The following is a 20,581-nucleotide window of genomic DNA, read 5'->3' on the forward strand; positions in this document are numbered from 1 at the left end:
AAACAACTTTTTGCTGGTTTAGTTTCAACAACTCTCCTCTCTACCGTATCAGTCCTGCAAACCTGTAATCCTGGATCATTTCAATCCTCTCCCTTCTGTGCTACTACACAAGATAGTTGAACTTGTTAAGTTACGCAGCTGTACAAGCTGGAACTCATACTCCTCGGTAGCATCTTTGCCCAGCTGGCTCTTCCGGACTGCTGGTCGTGTTCTTCTTGCCTTAATTCAGTTCTCTTTCCCCTTCCCTTCAGTAGCTACTCTTTCTCACTCCCTTTCAAAGCCTCCTGCCCTCTGCACAATGAACCTCACTTTACAGGAAAATTGTGAACTGAAACTTATTTCTATCCCACAGCTTATCTCCTTGAGTCCTGTCTGTGAGCCCAAGATGACCATCTTCCTGTTCAAGGAAAATGCTTTGGCAGATTCTAAATTCCACCTCTTCCTATTTCTGTAGGAACCCTGTTCCAGCCATAACAATTCTCTCCATTGGCTCTTTCCAATTAGTCATATGCAGCCTCAAATATCTGCCATTTTTCAAAAAGAAAAAAAACAAAAGTCTTTAGCCGATCTTCCTTTCTTCTAAGCTACCATTAATGTCTTTCTTATTCAAGATTATTCTTCAAGGACCGCTCTATTGTCCAAATTACTATGCTTCTTGATCTCTAATCTTCAGTTCACAGAACACTGTCTTCTGTGTCCATTGCTTTGTTAAAATTCTGTGAAGGTTACTAATGACAACCTAATTTCAATAAAAAGGCCACTTTTTCTCCTTATCTTCCTAACCATTTAGCAACCTTTTTTTTTTTTTTTAAATCTCCTTTGGCTTCAGTAATATACATTTTAATTCTACTCCTACCTCACTGACATTGTTGTATAAAAGTAAATTTATCTTAACATTGGTTGAGCACTAACAATAAGCTAAATACTGTGCTAAGAACTGTATATACTTGAAATAACTCTATGAGGTAGGTGCTATAATTCTAATTTCATAAAAGGAAATGGTGTTGGAGAGGTTCATTTATATAAGTCACAAAAGGCAGGACTGTCTTAAGCGCAAATCCCAGTAGCTTTACCGCGCTCCTAGCTCTTTTTTTTTTTTATTTTTTAAGCAGCAGTGACAGGGGTACATATAAAGTGTATCTTGGAGCCAACAATTGTTAACTCTTTATCTAGAAGAGAATGTTTAACTCTGTTATATTCGTGTAGATTAAAAGTCTTTGGAAAACAAGTATTTTAGCATTACAATTTTTAAAAAATCTTTCAGTAATCTTCTGTAATTCAGTAAAAAGAAGGAGCATTAAGAACTGTTATCAAGGTTCGTTTTTCAAGAAAAGAATGACGGTTCATGTAAGATTATCATATGCTTCTCAGAATTATTGGACACTGTCACTTTATCAACAAGAATTTGCCTCCTATCTCACAAGGATGGCAGGAGAAGGTTCCATGGAAACCCTCCCTTACCAATAGTGTGAAGCTACTTCATATTGCACTGCAAATATCCAAGGGCACAAATCACACAATATTCATTAATTCCTAGTAAAGGGTTTAATATATGCCTCTATTATTCTACCGAGACCCTAATTCCCAATGTAGCTACCTGAAATGCATTTGTAAAGCAACATCCCTCAAACTTGAACACATGTGGGAATTTTTAGGGAACTTAAAACACACTGACAACCTAGTCCTACCTCAGGAGACTGATGTAGCTGGCCTAGCAGGAGATGGGGATTAGGATTTTGAGAGGCTCCTCACGTGCTTCTAATGCACAGCTATAGCTGAGATTCCATTGGTGTAAAATATGGAGGAAGGATTTTCATATCCACTGTATAGTTACAAAAAGAAAAGGGTGAGTGGCTGGTATGTCTTCATTAGCCAACAAGCTTCTGTTTACCCACATGATCACACACAGACATTGCTTCTAACTGCAGACAAATGGTTCCCCAGTCAGTCATCAATCAAACATACTTCATATTATATAGCTGCACTAACTCCCAAGACTACTATAACATGAACCACAAACTGGGAGGATTAAAAGAGAAATTTATTGTCTTACAGTTCTGGAACCTACAAGTCCAAAATCAAGGTGTCGGCTGGGCTATGCTCTCTTTGACAGCTATAGGTGAGAATCCCCCGAGGCCTCTTCTACATTTTGGTGTTTACTGCCAATCTTTGGCATTCCTTGGCCTTCTGGATGCCTGGCACAAAGTTGTCTTCTCCCTGTGTCTTTCTATAGACTTCCTCTATGTGTGTGTCTCTGTGTCGAAATTTCTCCTTGTTACAGAACATCAATCATACTAGGTTAGAGCCCATGCTAATGACCCAATTCTACTTGGTTGCTTCTCTTAAGGACTTACTTCCAAATGGTCACATTCTGAGATTCTAGGGGTTATGACTTCAACATATCTTTTTCGAGGGACAGAATTCAACTCATAATAATAAACCAACTACAATATGCCAGTAACATTGCTTTAAAGCAGGCATTCTCAACTTGGGATGAGGAAAAAAAAAAATTCAACTTTATTTTTCACTCTTGTGTAAACTGTATTTCTTACAATTATGAACACAGGCAACAAACTATAGCAGTACTGTGTAGCAGTTCTTGAAAATTTGCACCCATTGGAACCACTGGTGTTTTCACATCACATTTCAGGGTTTGCAGTTATCCCCAAAATACCATTACAGTCATCACTACTTTGAAATTATAGTTAATAGGCTTGCTGTTAGACATATTAATTTTATGTATTAATAATCATGTGTGAAAATAGTAATATATCATGACATAATACTTTCATAACTATTTCAGTAAAACTGATTTTTATTTAATTGCATCTTTTGGTACTTAACAACATTATTCTGAGAAGGGGCAAAATTAAAAGAAAATCTTTCAATAACTCACAGCCCAAGTTAGTGACTTCTTATACTTTAGACTTGAGGGTTTTTTACTCTTATTAAGTATCAGAGAACATAAAGGATATTGTATATCATTTTTCAAACCCTTTTTTTTTTTAAACCATGATCCACTGTGAAAAAATATATATTTTATACAAAACCCAATACACACAACTCTCTCTCACACAACACAAAACCGAAACAAAAGTATCACAAAACAATATTTACCCTTACTGTAGGAGATGCACTCTGACATTTTCTATTCTAGTTCTTTTCATTAAAAAATGTCAGTGTGACCTACTGAATTAATTTCACAACTACTCTTGGAGCATAAATTAAGTAAGTGTTAAAAATCCTTCAGTAGCATTCCTTTATAAATTTCTCATATTATATTATAATTGGCAAAAGGCTATTATTACTGTTATTCATGTACTATTTAAAAAATATATACCATTTCAGAGGTGGCATTTAGATGAGGAAATAGTTCAATAGGGCTTGACCAACAACATTTGCTTATGCCCAGGTTAAAAAAGAATTTTACCTGTAGTAAACTCGAAGTGTCTGGATTTCTTCTTCCAGTTTTTTGTACTGTTGAATTGCAGTCTCTCTGGCTTGCTGCATAGCCAACAACTTTGCCTGCAAGTAATTAATACTTTAAGAAATTTAATATTAGTTTTGGTATGTTAGAATACAGTATTCTAGTATAAATAGGAGCCTTAAATTTGTGGTAGTTTTAAAATATATCAGGTATTTTTAGCAGTGTCTCATAATTTCCCACAAAATAACCAAATTATATTAATAGCAGACATATTGAAGACAAGAACATATTAAATTTACCAAGTTTGCTTATTACTCAACTTCAGCCTTATTCATCTGTACCATCAGATATATGCCCTTCTGCAATGTTTAACTTTATACACAGAATTCAGAATGTGGAACATGGGTTCAGAGCAATATCTAGAGTAGAGATAAGCACAATGGGAGTTTCACACACAAACTTAATGTGGCTCTACCACCTGATCACACCAGATTTTCTTTTAACTTTATTAATAGTAAAACCCAGAAAATTCTAAATAGGTTGTTAAGCTATCTTTGATATTTAATGTGAAAAAAAATACACAGGACTATAATCTGATTCTTACAGACAGGACTTAACCTTTTCAGTTCCTTTTCTGCAGGACAAAAATCTCTCAAGGAAGTATGACAACAATCTTTGAATGTTAGAGGTATTTTATTCAAGGGATGTTATTATTTTTCTCTGCCTATAGTACTCAAATTTAAAGGGACTGTAATCAGTTTTTTGATAGAGTTCAAACTTAGAGTTTTAAAAGAATTGATAACTTCCGTCTTTCCCACTGGGTTTCAGGCATAGCCAAAAATTTTTCAACCGAACTTTTAAAATACAGTATTGGTAAGTCAGTTTTCAGTTTTGTTTATTCAACATTTGATTTGTATGAAAAGACTGTCTTTCACTTCAAGTGGTGTTTGATAGGTAACACAGAGCAAATTGTTATCAAACACCTCACAAACTACACTAATGGCAATAATTAAAAAGTGATTGAGTTTGGAGGCAGAAATTCACTAATTTTGCTAAACTCATATTATTTCACTGGGATTATTTTCTTGCATAAGAATCATGTTATAAGACACATTGAAATCCTGACCACAGGAAATTTAATTAGTGTAATGTAAGTGAACACTGGACAATGCCACTTTTCTATTTTAATAATAGAGAATAATAAAAACAATGCAACAATTCATGTCTTTAGATATAACTTTAGGAACGAGGTTAAAATAATTTATTCTCTATCTGGCTAACAAACCTAATGAAGAATTACTTCATCATTAAATTTAAGATATTTGAGTGCTTACTTTAACATGTCACATTTTAGAATTATAGGTAAAACATTCTCAAAAATTATTAAAAAGCATCTGAAAATAGTGGCTGGTTCTTTATGTCAAAAATTGACAGGTTTGTTAATCTTCAATAAAGTATAAAATGTGACTGAAATGGTAACATGGAAGACACAAGTACCCACTGTGACTAATGGTCAAAAAGAACCACACAAAAAGGACCTATCACATTCAACTTAAAAAATGTCAAACATCCTTTTGCATCTATTTAAGGAATATCAAATATGGACAGGTAATAGAGAATTTGCTAAATAAATATATGACAATGCTAAGTACCTTAGATGATTATTTTGAAGGTTTTTTTTGGTTTGTTTGTTTTTAACCTGGTACTTCTGCAAAAAACAAAACAAAACCTCACCTCCCAAACCAAAAACAAAACCAACTATATTCTGGTAGGAAAACACCATAATGAAGATTTCTGCCTAAGAAATTTCTGCAATAAGCTTTTGAAAAAAGCTTCATTTTCACTTTTGTTTCCTTTGCCTTGGGAGACCTATCTTGAAAGAAGTTGCTGTGGCTGATGTTGAGAGGTTACTGCCTATGTTTTCTTCTAGGACTTTGATTCCTGCCTCACATTTAGGTCTTTTATCCATTTCAAATTTATCTTTTATCCATTTCGAGTTGTTTTTTGTATGGTGTAAGAGATGGTTGAGTTTCATTCTTCTACACATAGCTGTCCAATTTTCCCAGCACCATTTATTGAAGAGGCTGTCTTTTTTTCCACTGTAAATTTTTTCCTGCTTTGTCAAAGATTAGACCATAGAGTTGAGAGTTCATATCTGGGCTCTCTACTCTGTTCCACTGGTCTATGCACCCGTTTTTGTGCCAGTACTATGCTGTCTTAGTGATCACAGCTTTGTAGTAAAGCTTGACACTTGATCTTAGCCAAAAGGCTGAGAAGTGATTGTAGTAAAGCTTGAAATCAGGCAACATGATGCCCTCAGTTTTGTTTTTCTTTTTCAACATTTCCTTAGCGATTTGGGGTCTCCTCTGGTTCCATACAAATTTTAGGATTATTTGTTCCAGCTCTTTGAAAAATGCCAGTGGAATTTTGATCGGGAAGACACTGGAAGTATAGCTTGGTCTAGGCAGTATGGACATTTTAATGCTTATTCTTTTGATCCATGAGCATGGAATGGTCTTCCATTTTTTTGTTTCTTCTTCAATTTCTCTCATAAGTGTTCTGTAGTTCCTTGAGTACAGATCCTTTACCTCTTTCATTAGATTTATTGTTTGGTTTATTATTTGGTTAGGTATCTTATGATTCTTGGTACTATAGTAAATGGAATTGATTCTCTAATTTCCCTTTCTGTACTTTATGTAAGTTGTACACACTATATTATATATACTACATATATATATATACACACTATATTATAATTTATATAAACGATAAATAAGCTGCCAAACTTGCTACTTAAATTGATGTAACTTGAAAGCATCTGTGTTTAACTATAATGCCATTTGTTGAATGCCTACTACAGGTTAGGCATTTTATCAAGTGCTTGAAATCCTATAGTCTATCCACACAATCAACCTATGAGATAACTCCAATTATCCTTATTTTATAGGTGATAAAATTGAAGTTCATGAAAATTAAGCAATTGCTAGACTATATAACATTCTGGAATATACATATGTAAATATATGTAAACATTTAACAGATATGTTTACACACACATACATACACATATGTGCTAGGCTCACCTGTATTCTCAAGAACAGGACAGACAAAAGTATTTACTTAGGAATTTGATAAATAATACCAATGTGTGGGTTCACAAGCACTTGATTAACTTTCATACATCTTAGCCACACTTGCAGGGAAAAGGACAAGCAGAAATGTACCAGATACTCTTGAGCATGCTGCTTTTTTATGTATCATTCAAGCCTTTCCACATATAATTGCTCTTTTTGTTCTTTATTCTAATTCCTCCAAAACTTGACCTAAGTTTTTGGCATGGACTCTTGTAACTGGGAATCATGTATGTATTTAGTCTTAGTAATGGGAACAACTGAGAGTTAACATTGTATTTAGTCATTAGCTGGATCTTCTATTTCTTAAACTGTGTTGCTGGTTCATCTCTCCCTAATAGTAGTTAATATAAACATTCTGCTGTTTACTCCACCAAAATTTATCTATTAAAAACACTTGTCTTCTTAACTAAAACATGGCCTCCTAAATCCACTAATTTTACTATTGTAACAAATAATTTTTCTAAGCATATATAATCACAATTATATTTTTACAACTCTTAAACAAATCTTATGAACTTATCACCAAATTTCATTGAATCTAAGATACTACTGACTTTAAAACACTATAATTTTATGCAGAAAAATCATGCCAATAATGCTTCTAAGACACCATCCATTGTAATAAGCATACAGCAATGTTAAAATGTGAAATGGGTATTTTAAATATTTTATTTATTTTTTTAAAGTAGGCTCCATACCCAGCATGGGGTTTAAAGCCATGACGTTGAGATCAAGACCCTGAGATCAAGAGTTGGATGTTCTACTGGCTGAGCCAGTCAGGTGAAGTGATTTTTAACCTAATATATTCCCCTGCTCCAAAACAATAAAATTCCCTTCTTAGCAATACCAAAATATCTTTTTCTGGCCTGCGGCATATGTTTTAGATTTTTTCCTCATCTCCTCACTCCACTCACACACAAAAACCATACCTTGTCCTTTTCTTATGAATAAAGAGAACTATAACATTCTTGATCCTTTCTTTTGTTTTCCAAATAAGGAAAACTTTGAAATTTTCATTGGAATCTACAATGGTAATACTCCAGAATTTTATATGTCCTCCAACTACCTTTCATACTTATTCCCAACATATAAAAGGTATTGCTTAGAACACCTGGGATAAACAACTGAACTAATTCCAGGTGAAGCAATGGAATCAAAATATCACTTGATAACAGTTATTGATAATAAATAGAAATTTACAGAAAAATCACTGTGTGTTTTATATCTTTAGTATCTTCTCCTTACACCTCTTTTTCCTTGTACCATTATCCTTTTTTTGTTCATTTCCAGTTTTACTGAGATGTAATTGACAGTTAACATTGTGTTAGTTTTAGGTTTACAACATAATGATTTGATGTATGTATATTGTGAAATGATTACCACAATAAATTTCATTACCATCTATCAACTCAAATAGTTGCAGATTTTTTCCTTGTGATGAGAACTTTTTAAGATTTACTCTCTTAGCAATTTTTAAATATATGATACAGTACTGTTAATTTTAGTTACTATGCTATACATTATATACCCAAAACTTATTTACCTTTAGTGACTGGAAAAAGAGTTGGTTAACTAATGTTAGGTTAGTCTTATAATTGAAACGCTCATTCCAAAACTATACATTGAGCAATGCCATCTAAATAGGACAACCATTTGTATTGCTACCAAATTAGAAATGAACTTCATTGTTTCCTTAGACTCTTATCTAGTACTTTAGAATGATAGACAAAACAGTACACCACCTACATCACTGAACAGAATTTGTTATGGATATTGTGGAGAAACCATTTCTATCTTACTTCAAAATCTTAGTGTTTTTTAAATGTGTTTTTAATTGTAACAGTCTAATATAATTAAGCCTTCCTTTGGTAACTCCAAGACCATTAATGGTAATCTGGTTTTATCAGAGAACCAAGGCATTTGATCTTAAGTGTGATATCTGCTAAATAATGAAACATACTATACAAATTAAATCACAGAGCCAAATAATTTTAGACCTGAAAAGGATCTTAGAGGTAATACAGGCCCCAACTTTATAGGTGAGAAAATTGTTGTTAATATATATTTAATGAAACATTTGGAAATTGTCCAAGATTTCATAGTTGGTTAGAAGGAAAGCTGAAACTAGAATGCAAGTATCCAAAAAACACTGGTTATTCTACCATACAAGACCACACTTCAATATGGCATAATTTAATATATGTTAACCATTTTAGTAGAATTGTTTTATAGAGTAATCATAACGTATAGACTATGTTACACTATCGGACACATTTGTAAGGAATCTAATTAGATATGTTCCAACAATACATCAAATTAGAAAATTGCTTAATAATATGACTATAGCCATCCTAGTATTTGGCTTTTTACCCTCAGAAGCAGGTTATAAACATAGTAAAGACATGTAACTAATTATCATGCAAAAGGATATAAAAAATTGAAAGGTACTATGAAAAGGATAAAAATGACTGGATTTCAATTACACACTCTCTTCATAGGAAAATTGGGATTGCTTACCACATTATATTACATAGTGTATTGCTCTTTAAAGACAATTCCTAGGGGCGCCTGGGTGGCTCAGTGGGTTAAGCCTCTGCCTTCAGCTCAGGTCATGATTTCAGGGTCCTGGGATTGAGCCCCGCATCGGGCTCTCTGCTCAGCGGGGAGCCTGCTTCTCCCTCTCTCTGCCTGCCTCTCTTCCTACTTGTGATCTCTCTCTCTCTCTGTGTCAAATAAATAAATAAAATCTTAAAAAAAAAAAAAAAGAAAATTCCTAAGAGGTTATTACCTTAAGTACCTGTCTTACTGAGAGAACTTTCAGACCACGGATGATCAGGTTCCGGACTCAAAAGCAGTCTTTCTTATATGCAGTGTCTAGTCATCTATGGTCTGACATGAGAAAGGGAACAAAACAATTTGTAATTGGAAGCAGAAATCAAAATATTCATAAGCAGACAATGATCTGTGAGGGGTGAGCTGAGTTCAAAAAACAGAGAAGGGAGGTGGAGAGGAGCATTCCAGAAAACGCAGCACAGCTATTACGGACAAAGTAAGGTTTGGCTACCAGTAAGTAGTTCTAGGACTCTGAATTAGGGCCTCTGAACGTCAATTTTTTCATTGGTAAAATGGGGTGGATAATATCCATCTCACATGACTATTAGGCAATGATAAAATGAGATAACTTATCATTTGAAATAGCCATATCAGAGTGAACAAGTATGTAAGCTGTATAATAGACTCTATTGAACTATGGATGTAAAACTATTGTGGAAATAACTGATGTCAGTAAGAAATAGCACTGTCCCAAGTAACAGGTCAATAAAATGAAAAAGGATTGTGCTTAAAGTATCAGTTTGAGTTATGTGGTAGTCTAGAGTATGATCACTGAAGTCCAGGTAATATGTTTTAGACTTGTGGGCCATACAGTCTTTCTTGCAACTACTCAATTGTTGTTGTAGTGTGAGAAGAGCCTTAAACACTATACAAGTGAATGGGCAAGGCTTATTCCAATAAAACTTTATTTACAGAAACAGTCATTTGGTTCAGAGGCCACAGTTTGCAGATTACAGATCTCGAGTGTCAGAGATGACAGGTTTACACAGAGCCCAGAATACATGTTGGTCTATGTAAGTTTTTGGTTAATGTTGTCAGATAATATTGTTAGAATGTCAGATAATGTCAGAAAAAGTGAAAAATGGAAATGCAACAACATGTTCAATACATTTGATCTGTCTAAAATGAATAGTTTCTAAAGACAATGAGACAAAATATCTGAAATCAAGTTTTAGAATAGGTTCTTCAGGGCATATAATGAAAGAAAGGAAAAAAGGAATTAATAGTGGTTAATGGCAACCGTGTGCTTGCATGGTAACATTGCAGAGTACAGGAAACCAACCACCTTATCAAGGAGGCATGATTTCACCTATTACATATGAAGCAAAGCAAACAAATGAAAAAACCTTATAGGGACACCTGGGTGGGTCAGTTGGTTGAGCCTCTACCTTTGAGTCAGGTCCTGATCCCAGAGACCTGGGATCAAATCCCACATGGTGAGGGCAGTGGGGAAAAGTCCTTGCTCAGCAGGGAGTCTGCTTCTCCTTCTGCCAACTTTTCCCTCTGTCTGCCACTCCCCTTGCTTGTGTTCTCTCTCTCTCTGACAAGTAAATAAATAAAATCTTAAAAACAAAAACCAAAAAACCTTGTAGTTTTAAATTATATTTTGCCTGATATTAACATAGTTTTAAGAACAATCTTTTGGGGCACCTGGGTGGCTCAGTTAAGCAGCTGCCTTCAGCTCAGGTCATGACCCAGGGTCTGGTGATCAAGCCCCACATTGGGCTCCCTGCTCGGCAGAAAGCCTGCTTCTCCCTCTCCTTCTGCTTGCCGTGCTGCCTACTTGTGCTCTCTCTCTGTCAAACAAATAAATAAAATCTTTAAAAAAAAAAAAACAGGAAAAAAAAAAGAGCAATCTTTTTATTAGCTTCGGCATGGCATAGCTTTTTAATATCCTTTTGATTTCAATCTCCTTTATATGCCTAGGTTTAGAAGTGACTATTGTAAACAGCATGTATGATTCTTTTTTCTGTCTAACAGACATTTTTTAACTCAAACATTTTTTAACTCAAATATTTGATCCCATTACATTTAATGTAATTACTGATAAATTTGTGCTTAAATATGTAATCCCATCATGCTCTTTTTGTTTGATACTTACCTTTTTTCTTTTTATATCACCTTTCTTTATTATCTCTTGGATTCTTTTATTATCATCATCCCATATCCCCCTCTTTACTTTAAATGTTATACTCTCCTTTACACCCTTTTAATGGTTATCCTAGGAACTACAAGAAAAATATGACTTATCAAAAACCTAATATTAACACTCCTGGACAATAAAGCCCTTTATTCTATACTCTCCTCCCAGTTTATTACTGTTTATTTCTAATATATTCTAATTTATTTAGGTTTAAACTCCAAAGAATATCAGTATTAAATGTTTTTTGAGTCACTGTGCATTTGTCACTTTTCTTTTGTGTTTTATTCCCTTCTGGTTGGAAAAAAAACAAAACAAAACAGCTTTTTAAAAACTTTACTAAAAAGCTTAAATGACTTAATCAATTTTTAGTTGCCTAAAATATGTTTATTTCATATTCATTCTTTGAGATATTCATTTTGGATATATGGTTTTAAATTAGCAGGTATTTTCTTTCAGCACATTGAAAGCATTATTCCAATGTCTCCTGAAGTCCACTGCTCTGTTGAGAAGTCATCTGTAAATCTAACTGTTGCTCATTTGAAAGCAATCTTTTTTCCTTTGGCTGGACACTTTTATAAGTGTCTCTTTGATGTCAGAATTCTATTTCATTATAATGTGATTTAGGTGTGGATATCCTTCTTATCTTGCTTTGGAAGAATATCTTTCATCAGCTTTAGAAAAAATCTCAGTCATTTTTCCAGTCTAATAATGCTTTTCCAGGATTGTCTGTATTCTCGCCTTTTGGGAGGAGACCAATTAAAGGTTTGTAGGATTATCTCACTCTATATCTCTTAATATTGGTTTTATTTACTAGTGTTGTATTATGGGTAATTTTTCAGATACATTCCAATTAATATGTCTTCCAGCTCCCTAATTCTTTCTTCAGCTGTATATAATCTGACATTTATCTAGAATGTTTTACTTCAAAAACTTCTTGTTTTATTTTGAACTTTGAATATGATTCTTTTCCAGATTTGCATGGTGTTTCCTAGAAAATGCTTTTGATTTATTCATGGTTGTGATTCATACTCTATTTAAGTATTTACTGAAGCATTTCAAACATGGCTATTCTATATTCTTTAGATGGATTGTCTGTTGTGTTTGTGTGTTCTTTTTTGGAAGTTATTGTATCTGCTGACTGTCATTAGCAAGGGTTTTCTTCCTCATGTGTTTAATTAATCTTTGGTTGGGATTTAATGTTTTCCTGATAATTTGTGGGATCCTACTGGACTAAGTTAAGGATACCTTCCTTTGAGGACTTGTGCCTATTTCATCAGGAAGCCAGGAGAAACAATTCTTAATAAAGTTCAAGAAACCTGGATTAATGCTAGAATTTCTGGCTCAGTGACCTAGCCTTCCTGCTCTAGGAATCAGGATCCTAGCTAAAGATGAGAGTATTTCTGTAGATGTTTGTCCTTAGTGCAGCTGTGGACCATCTGTTTTCTTACTGTTGGAGAGGGGTTTGTCTCTGGTTCTATTTCCAATTTTTTTGTGAAGTAAAATTTTTGTAACATTTCCTTTATTTTCTGTGGTCTCGTAATACACGAAAATTAGAGTTTTTCCGGGACCTGCTAGGTTAACAGCAAAAGTGTCCCCACGCTTTTTGGATACACTGCAGGAAGGATAAGTTTACATTGAAATTTAGCACATCTTATATCATCAAAAATAGACCAATCTGTTTTTTCACAATTTAACATTTAGAATTCTTACATTCAGTATATTAACTGGATTTATTTATTTTCACAATATTCCTGACCTGCTTTTAAATAGAAATAATTGAGGTTTCAGACTGCATTTGCAAGCTTTTCTCTGAAAACAACCTACTGTAGGGTTGTCTAGTCTAAAACCAAATATATAAAGAATAAAGTAAAATTTTGGTTATAACCATTCTTACGGTATTTTTTTTTCTTTTAACATTGTTTTATGAAAGTACTAGAAATGTAAAGGTTGTCTATGTAAGAATTTTGATCACATGGCTAGAAGTTAAGATGGGGGTGGGTAGGGAACCCAAATTTTGCCTGGTCCCTGGAATTTAGCTAGTTATCAAATCATTCTGAACACCTGCAAAATCAATGGGAAGCCTGAGAAAAGAATTGCTGCAATTCTGCAAGTAGAAAAGCTACCACTTTTTGCAAGATAGGAGGTATGGAGATGTGAATCTGGGGCACTATATTGGAAGATAAACCTCAGTGAGGAGGGAGCTCTTAAGCAGTCTACTATAAAGTATTATAAAGTAGTGGAGCACAAAATTGGACATTTTAGAAGTTTGCTACAGATGGGGATGTCCCTGGCTTAAAGATGCTCAGGTGATGAACCGAGGTAGAATTCTAGACAGGACAGTGTGGTCTCAGGACCCCTAGGGTCACAGAAAGAATGGGGTGCCTGAATGTGGCAGAGAATCAGAGCAGGAAGCAGGCTGAAAGCAGTGAGTCCAGGTGCTTAGGCCCTGGCTTTCCACTCTGTGTTCCCATAAACTGAACCACTACACAGTCTAGTGACTGCTCTCTAGGCAGAGGTCCAGCAAAAGGAAGATGTGTGGCAAGAACCCCTCCTTCCCTGGAAGGAACAGCATGGGTCCATTCCACAGAAGTTTGTAAAATTTGTAGACTGGAGACTGGTTCACATGCCTGAAATAAAAACACTTGGTCACAGGATGGGTGAACAGAGAGTTAGGATGGAAACCAGAGAGATAAGAGTGATTGACTGCTTTTCTGTGAGGGCTCACTGAAGAGTGGGGGTGGGGGATTGGGAGGTGGGGAGTGGAGTGTGTGTGTGAACCTTCAGCTCCAGGGCTAGAGACTGGCATGCTATCATTTTCATCCCTCCCCCAACCTGGTTGCTGAAAGCCCTCAGGGAGTAAAACAGTGCCACAGAGTGCAATACAGAGCTGCTTACACACAGCCTGGTCCCTGGCGGGGGGGGGGGGGGGGGGGTGCAATTCCACCAGGGTAAGGAAACCTGAAAATCAATACAATAGGTCTCTCCCCCAGAAGAACAGCAGGAATAACTGGCTAACACCAGGTTTACGGTTCATAGAGAACTGCAAAACTTCAGCTCTTGGGGAAAACAGTATATAGAGTTTGTGGATTTTTTGTTTTTTTATCCTTTAGTCTTTCAGGTTGTTTCTCTATTTTCTTATTTTATCAATTCCTTTTTAATTTCTTTTTAAATTTTAACATATATATATATAATTTTTGTTTCCTTTCATTGTATTTTATTTTATTTTTGTATAAATGTTTTTCATTCTTTCCTATTTAGGGATCTAGTTCCTTTTAATAAACAGACCAAAATACACACAAGATCTAGTTTATTGTTTTGTCTGTTTTACTTCTTGTTCGATTTTTTTTTCCTTATTGTATTTTGTCTGCTTTCTTCTGGTTTGTGTTGTTTGTATTTCCCTGGTGTTGTTGCTTTTTTTTTTTTTTGGTCTTTTCTCTCTCTTTCAGCTGTTCTTTTCTGGACATAATGATAAGATGGAGAAACTCATCCCAAAAGAAAGACTAGGAAGAGGTACTCACTGCCAGGGACTTAGTCAATATGGATATAAGGTAAGATGTCAGAACAAGAATTTAAAACGATTATAAAGATACTAGCTGGGCTTGAAAAAAGCACAGAAGATGGTAGAAAATACCTTACTGTAGAAGTAAAAGAACTAAATCTAATCAGGTCAAAATGTAAAATGCTATTACTGAGATGCAGTAAAAAAATGATGGCTCTAACTGCTAGGATAAATGAGGCAGAAGACAGAGTCAGTGATATAGAAGACAAAATGATGGAGAATAAAGAAGCTGAGAAAAAGAGGAGGAGAAAACTGCTGGATCATGAAGAGAGAATTCAAAAATCAGCAATACCATAAAGCAAAATAATATTCAAATACAGGGGTCCCAGAAGAGGAGGAGAGAGAGGGGCAGAAGGTTTATTTGAACAAACTATTTTGAGAACTTCCCTAATCTGGGGAAGGAAACAGGCATTCAAGTCCAGGAGGCATGGAGAACCTCCCTCAAAATCAATAAAAATAGGTCAACGCCTTGATATAATGCTTGTAAATTTCAGAGATAAAGAGAAAATCCTGAAAGCAGTTCAGGACAAGAGGTCCTTAACCTACAAGGGTAGAAACCTAAGGCTGGCAACAGACCTGTCCACAGAGACTTGGCAGGCCAGAAAGAACTGGTATGATACATTCAATGTGCAAAGCAGGAAAAATATGCAGTCAAGAATTCCTAATCCAGGAAGACTGTCATTCTCAGCTCAGGTCATGATCCCACAGCCTTGGCATCGAGCCCCATATCAGGCTCCCTGCTCAGCGGGAAGCCTGTTTCTTCCTCTCACTATCTTTCATTCTCTCTCAAATAAATAAATAAAAAGTTAGTGTTAGAAGCAGAACTTGAACTCAGAACTATTAACTACCAGTTTAGTAAATAATCCTGAGTCTGTGCATTAACTACTTCGCCAACCTCTTCAACATTAAACTTGTCATTATATCTTATTGTGATGACTCCAGAGATGACACAATTTACTCCCAACTCCTAGCTCTTTTACCATTCATCATCATTCACTGAGAAAACTTTTTTGTATTTTCATTTTTAGTTTATGATAGCATTCACTTTTTAAGACATAAATAATTTAACCTATTTGTCTGGAACTATGTCTTTATCCATTAATTCAGACTGCAGAGGCTTTTTCTTTTCTGTTGAATGAATTCTATGTCAGAAGATATTACCTTGACTTAAGATTTGTTCCTAGTTACATCCAGTTAGATGTCCAATCTCTGAGACTTCCTGACTATACATCTGAAAGCTATTTATATTAATATATGTGAAATCACTAACTACCTCACTAGCTTCACTAATACTCTATGCATCATTTAACAAGATTTCTCTCTTCTAACATCTAGAAAACAGGTTCATCATGTAGTAGTTATAGTCTTCAGAGAATACCCATTAATTCACTGAATTTCTGTCTACTACGCCACTCATTCCTAAGATCATTTCCTCAGGAAGAAAAATCACATGTAGGAAAACACTTAAAGCATCAGCTGGAATGTGAGTTTCCCCCAAAAGTGCATTTTCCTTTCTCATGGTATGATACAATCCTTTCACTAAGCTTGCTTTCTCTTGAACTACCTAAGAACATGAGCACACAGAGAAAATTAAATTCTTATTTAAACTGAAGAAGCAAACATTTCCCAAAATGACAATATTCTCCTCCATTACACTTGAGTCATAAACATTTCTCTACATGTCAGTTGCCCTCCTATTTGTTAAAATTTTAGTCAGCAGTGTTTTGTTTATTTGTTCAGGATCTTTTTTTTTTTTTTTTTTTGGTTTTGTTTTTTTACTACATCTATATTATACTTTATCACCTGAACACCTGCTGAACTAAACTTGTCTTGCCAACAAAAAATTTTGAAATTATGCAATCTGCAATTCAGTCCATGGCAAGCACTTGGGTAGAATTTCTTCTATATCTTTCAACATACCTAACAACAATTAAAGAACTGCCTGCACAGAAATATTGCCAACTGAGAAGTAAGTGAAGCAAGATTAATCAAGTGAACTTCACTAACATTTTAGCTAAGGATTTTTCAGACACTAATAAGTACCATAATCATTATGTGTCAAATTAATTTTGACATTAACCTAAAATTTTGTGAATGTATTAAAAGGAAAATCAGTACAATTATGTGATCTTCAATTAATAAAGTTCTCATTCATCAAAAAGTTTTTTAATATAGGCCATAAAGAAAATGTAAAAGATTATGGAAAGACCATTATAACTGGGAAAACATTCTTGCAGAAAGGAACATATTTGGTAAATGGAAATTTTCAAAATAAGAGACAAAGAGATCTTTAAAACATGTAAACATATATAACTAGTAAAAATTATAATTATAAAAACGTTAAGCTTTATAGCCAAGGCTATATGAAATATATTTTTATTGAAGTAGTTCATAACTAAATAAGAGTGCTAAAAAAAATCAAATAAATGTTAATTCATAAATTTCCCGTCTGTGAAACCATTTTATTCAGGTTTCTATGACTAATCCAGTAAATTTCCTATTCATTTATTATAAATAATCAACAAGAAATAACTGAAGTCATCTGAACTAAAGGAAAATTTTTAAAAAGACCAAAACACATTCCGAAGAGAAACAGACCAAGAAAGATTTCATAAAAGTTTTCTCAAATACTTTAAGTTGACTTACAGGCATTAAGAAAAGCAACTACATTTTAAAGTTTTCTTTTTGCTTTTTCTTCCAGTTTTTAGTTTTCAATCAAAGGAAGAAAGATTGCTAAGTCAAAAGAAGGACTGTCTTTATTTGTGGTAATCAATATATGTATATAGTGATTTGAACAAAATTCTGTGTATGAATGTGGAATTATTTAGAGCTGTGTCTAAGCATGTGAAAAGCATAAGAAAAGAGAATTCCCTGTTTCCTTTTGGATGCTGCAGACAACAGCAACACAGCCTAGGGCACACTGCTGCGGATTTTAACTGTTGTATGGAACTACTCAAAATGCTTTTGATCCATTTTATCTTGCAAGTTAGCAAAGAAATGTTGCAATAAGAAACACCAACAAAGATCTGAAAAAGTTAAGCTCTGGATTACCATATTGTGTTCTCCTGCCATTCAATGCTTCATACAAAGGCAGTGGTGTTCAAAGTAAGAAAAAAAAAGTGGAGGGAGAGAGAAAAAAGAGAAACTGGTCTCAGAAAGCGCAAAGCACAAAGTAAATAATATTCTTCTACATCCCTTCTTTTTCACAGATTGGATGTTAAAAGAGTTGCAGCAATTAGGCTCTTGTTAATTACCAGCTGTTGAAACAGATGTGTTGACTATCCTTATTAGTCAACAGCTGGGTGAGGAGAACAATTGATGCTCCCTAAAACCAACAGCCAGCTGCTCTGCAGTAATTATCTCCAATTAATAATACAGGTGATAAAGGCAAAAAGCTCCTATCCCTCTGTTTCAATATCTTTGGCAGTTTCAATAACTATGGCTTTATCATTACAGAGTAATAGAGAATACATTTATTACAACAAGTAAGGTTGTATATTAGAGTTGCATTAACTCTATGGTAGTTTCCATTATGCAATTTCTGAAGAAGGAATCAGAGAAGTGCTAAAAGTAGAAGCAGACGTTCTGTAGGCTTTTATTTATCATATTTCAAATGTCACTGCCAACTTACTTCTCTAGTACTAACAATAACAGCTAAGCACTTAAGTTCTTTGAAAAAGAGAAGCATAACTAAAATCTGTTCTTTTTGATTTCCAGGTGTTTCACTGATCATGTTTTATATTCAGTTCACTGAAGCAATATATTTCCTCTTGGTATGCCTAAGTATCAGTGTCTTGTTCCCTAGCTTACATTTCCTAGGTGACTGGTATAAGCAATTTTACCACACCCAAAAAGAATTTATTTCATAGCAGTAAACATTATTTTATGTATACAAAGAGATCAGCAAAATAAACAAGCAAGCAGGAAAACAAAAAATAAAACCATATTTTATTTTAGACAGCATTGTATGACATATAATATTCAAGTTTCTAATTATGATGATGTTAAAAACAGAAATAGGACAATGGAGCATATTAATAGCAATAATTATGTGTATAAATTACTTTTACTATTTTCTATTGTTAAATGTTCATATCAAAATTTCACTTAAAAGAAATGTAAAACAAAGATTTAAACAAGCCAGGCATCTATCTCCCGTCCTACAAAAGAGGTATCTACAAGAATTTACAACCATATCTATTCACTAATTAGAGAACACTTAAAGACACTGCCTTTCTGAAAACAAGGATTAGAGCTGGATGAATACACCCCTTTCACAAACCTTCCTCCTGTCTCTGTTGGGTCATCATAAGCAGCTTGTTCTTTCAGCATTAAATAGAAAAGCCTACCGATTATCAGTTCTGAACGCCTCAGTTAGGCATCAGAACAATTAATAGGGACAGCAACTTTAAACAACATGTAAATACATCGTTTCACCGAAAGAGATTGTAATAAAAAAAAAAAAAACTGACAAAAGCAAACTTTCTAAAGCAATACTATTTAGGTTGCCTCTTGTGCACAATGCTTTCTAATATGAAAAATCAGCAGCTAGAAAACTCTACCACGTTCTATTAGATTATGTTTTCTAAAACAGGAATTTGAACATTTACATAATTACAAACAAGACAAATAAGCACCACCAAAAAATTTTTATCCATTTCAATGAAGCCAACTTCCGATGAGAGTCTGTAACATTTAAAATTCTAAAATTTCTAAGGAACCTCCTGATATATGGAAGCTAGCAAAATGTGTAAATAGTGGAACAAGCTATTAGCTTTTATGTTTGAAAATCTGTATTGGGCCATAGGACTTATTCTGTGATTTCTCAATTTTAAGAGAAGGCCTAATTTCTCAGCACAGTAGCAATCAAAGCAAATCTCTTCTACCCTGACACTAGGACGGTCTTTTCCCTGAGCTCTACACAGGAATACTAGAAAACTACACAAGGAATAGCACCTGATCACGCTTTTCTCTTCTGCGTGCAAATGGACACGTTATGGGCACCATCAAATAAGTCCATCATGTTGAGTTTCCTTACCCATGAGGGCAGCCATGGCTACTACTGAAGCAAAGGGCTGTAATCCCTTTACGTCTTATGTGACCTAAGCCAGGAAGGCAGAAGTGGTTCCTCAGCTCACTGTTTAAAAATAAGCCAAGGAATGGGATGCCTGGGTGGCTCAGTTGGTTAAGCAGCTGCCTTCGGCTCAGGTCATGATCCTGGCGTCCTGGGATCAAGTCCCACATCGGGCTCCTTGCTCCGCAGGGAGCCTGCTTCTCCCTCTGACTCTTCCTTCCACTCTGTCTGCCTGTTCTTGCTCTCACTCACTCTCTCTCTGACAAATAAATAAATAAAAAATCTTTAAAAAAAAAAAATAAGCTAAGGAATTTATATCCTCTTTCCTCTCCCAAAAAACTAATGGCAATGCGTAGTGAACATCTATTGTTGTACACAATTCCTCAAAATATTGTCATTTTTAAATTAAAAAATACCTAGGCATAAATCGTAGGAGTACTGAAGTATGCAGAGTTGCTTTCAACAGGTATTTCATTTTCACACCAATTTCAATACATTTAAATTTAAGTTTCATTGTATGATCTAGTTACCTGGGATGAACATTTGCATTTTCTTATCCATAAGCTATGTTCTCACTGTTCAACATACCTTTCCCACATTGCTCACTAGCAGACCCAAATTTCCTCTGTGT

General features: G+C 34.6%; 1 protein-coding gene across 6 annotated transcripts in view; it reads right to left on the reverse strand.

The window, feature by feature from the left end:
- Positions 1–20,581, reverse strand: part of MIPOL1 (mirror-image polydactyly 1) — a 314,513-nt gene that overhangs the window by 107,612 nt on the left and 186,320 nt on the right. For all 6 annotated transcript variants that reach the window (XM_082737780.1, XM_082737783.1, XM_082737784.1 and 3 more), the window contains one exon: positions 3,431–3,525. In XM_082737780.1, coding sequence (XP_082593906.1) covers positions 3,431–3,525 — 95 coding nt within the window. The remainder of the gene's footprint in view (positions 1–3,430; positions 3,526–20,581) is intronic.

Source organism: Mustela nivalis (assembly GCF_964662115.1).
Source record: "Mustela nivalis genome assembly, chromosome: 6".
NCBI classification, from domain to species: domain Eukaryota; kingdom Metazoa; phylum Chordata; class Mammalia; order Carnivora; family Mustelidae; genus Mustela; species Mustela nivalis.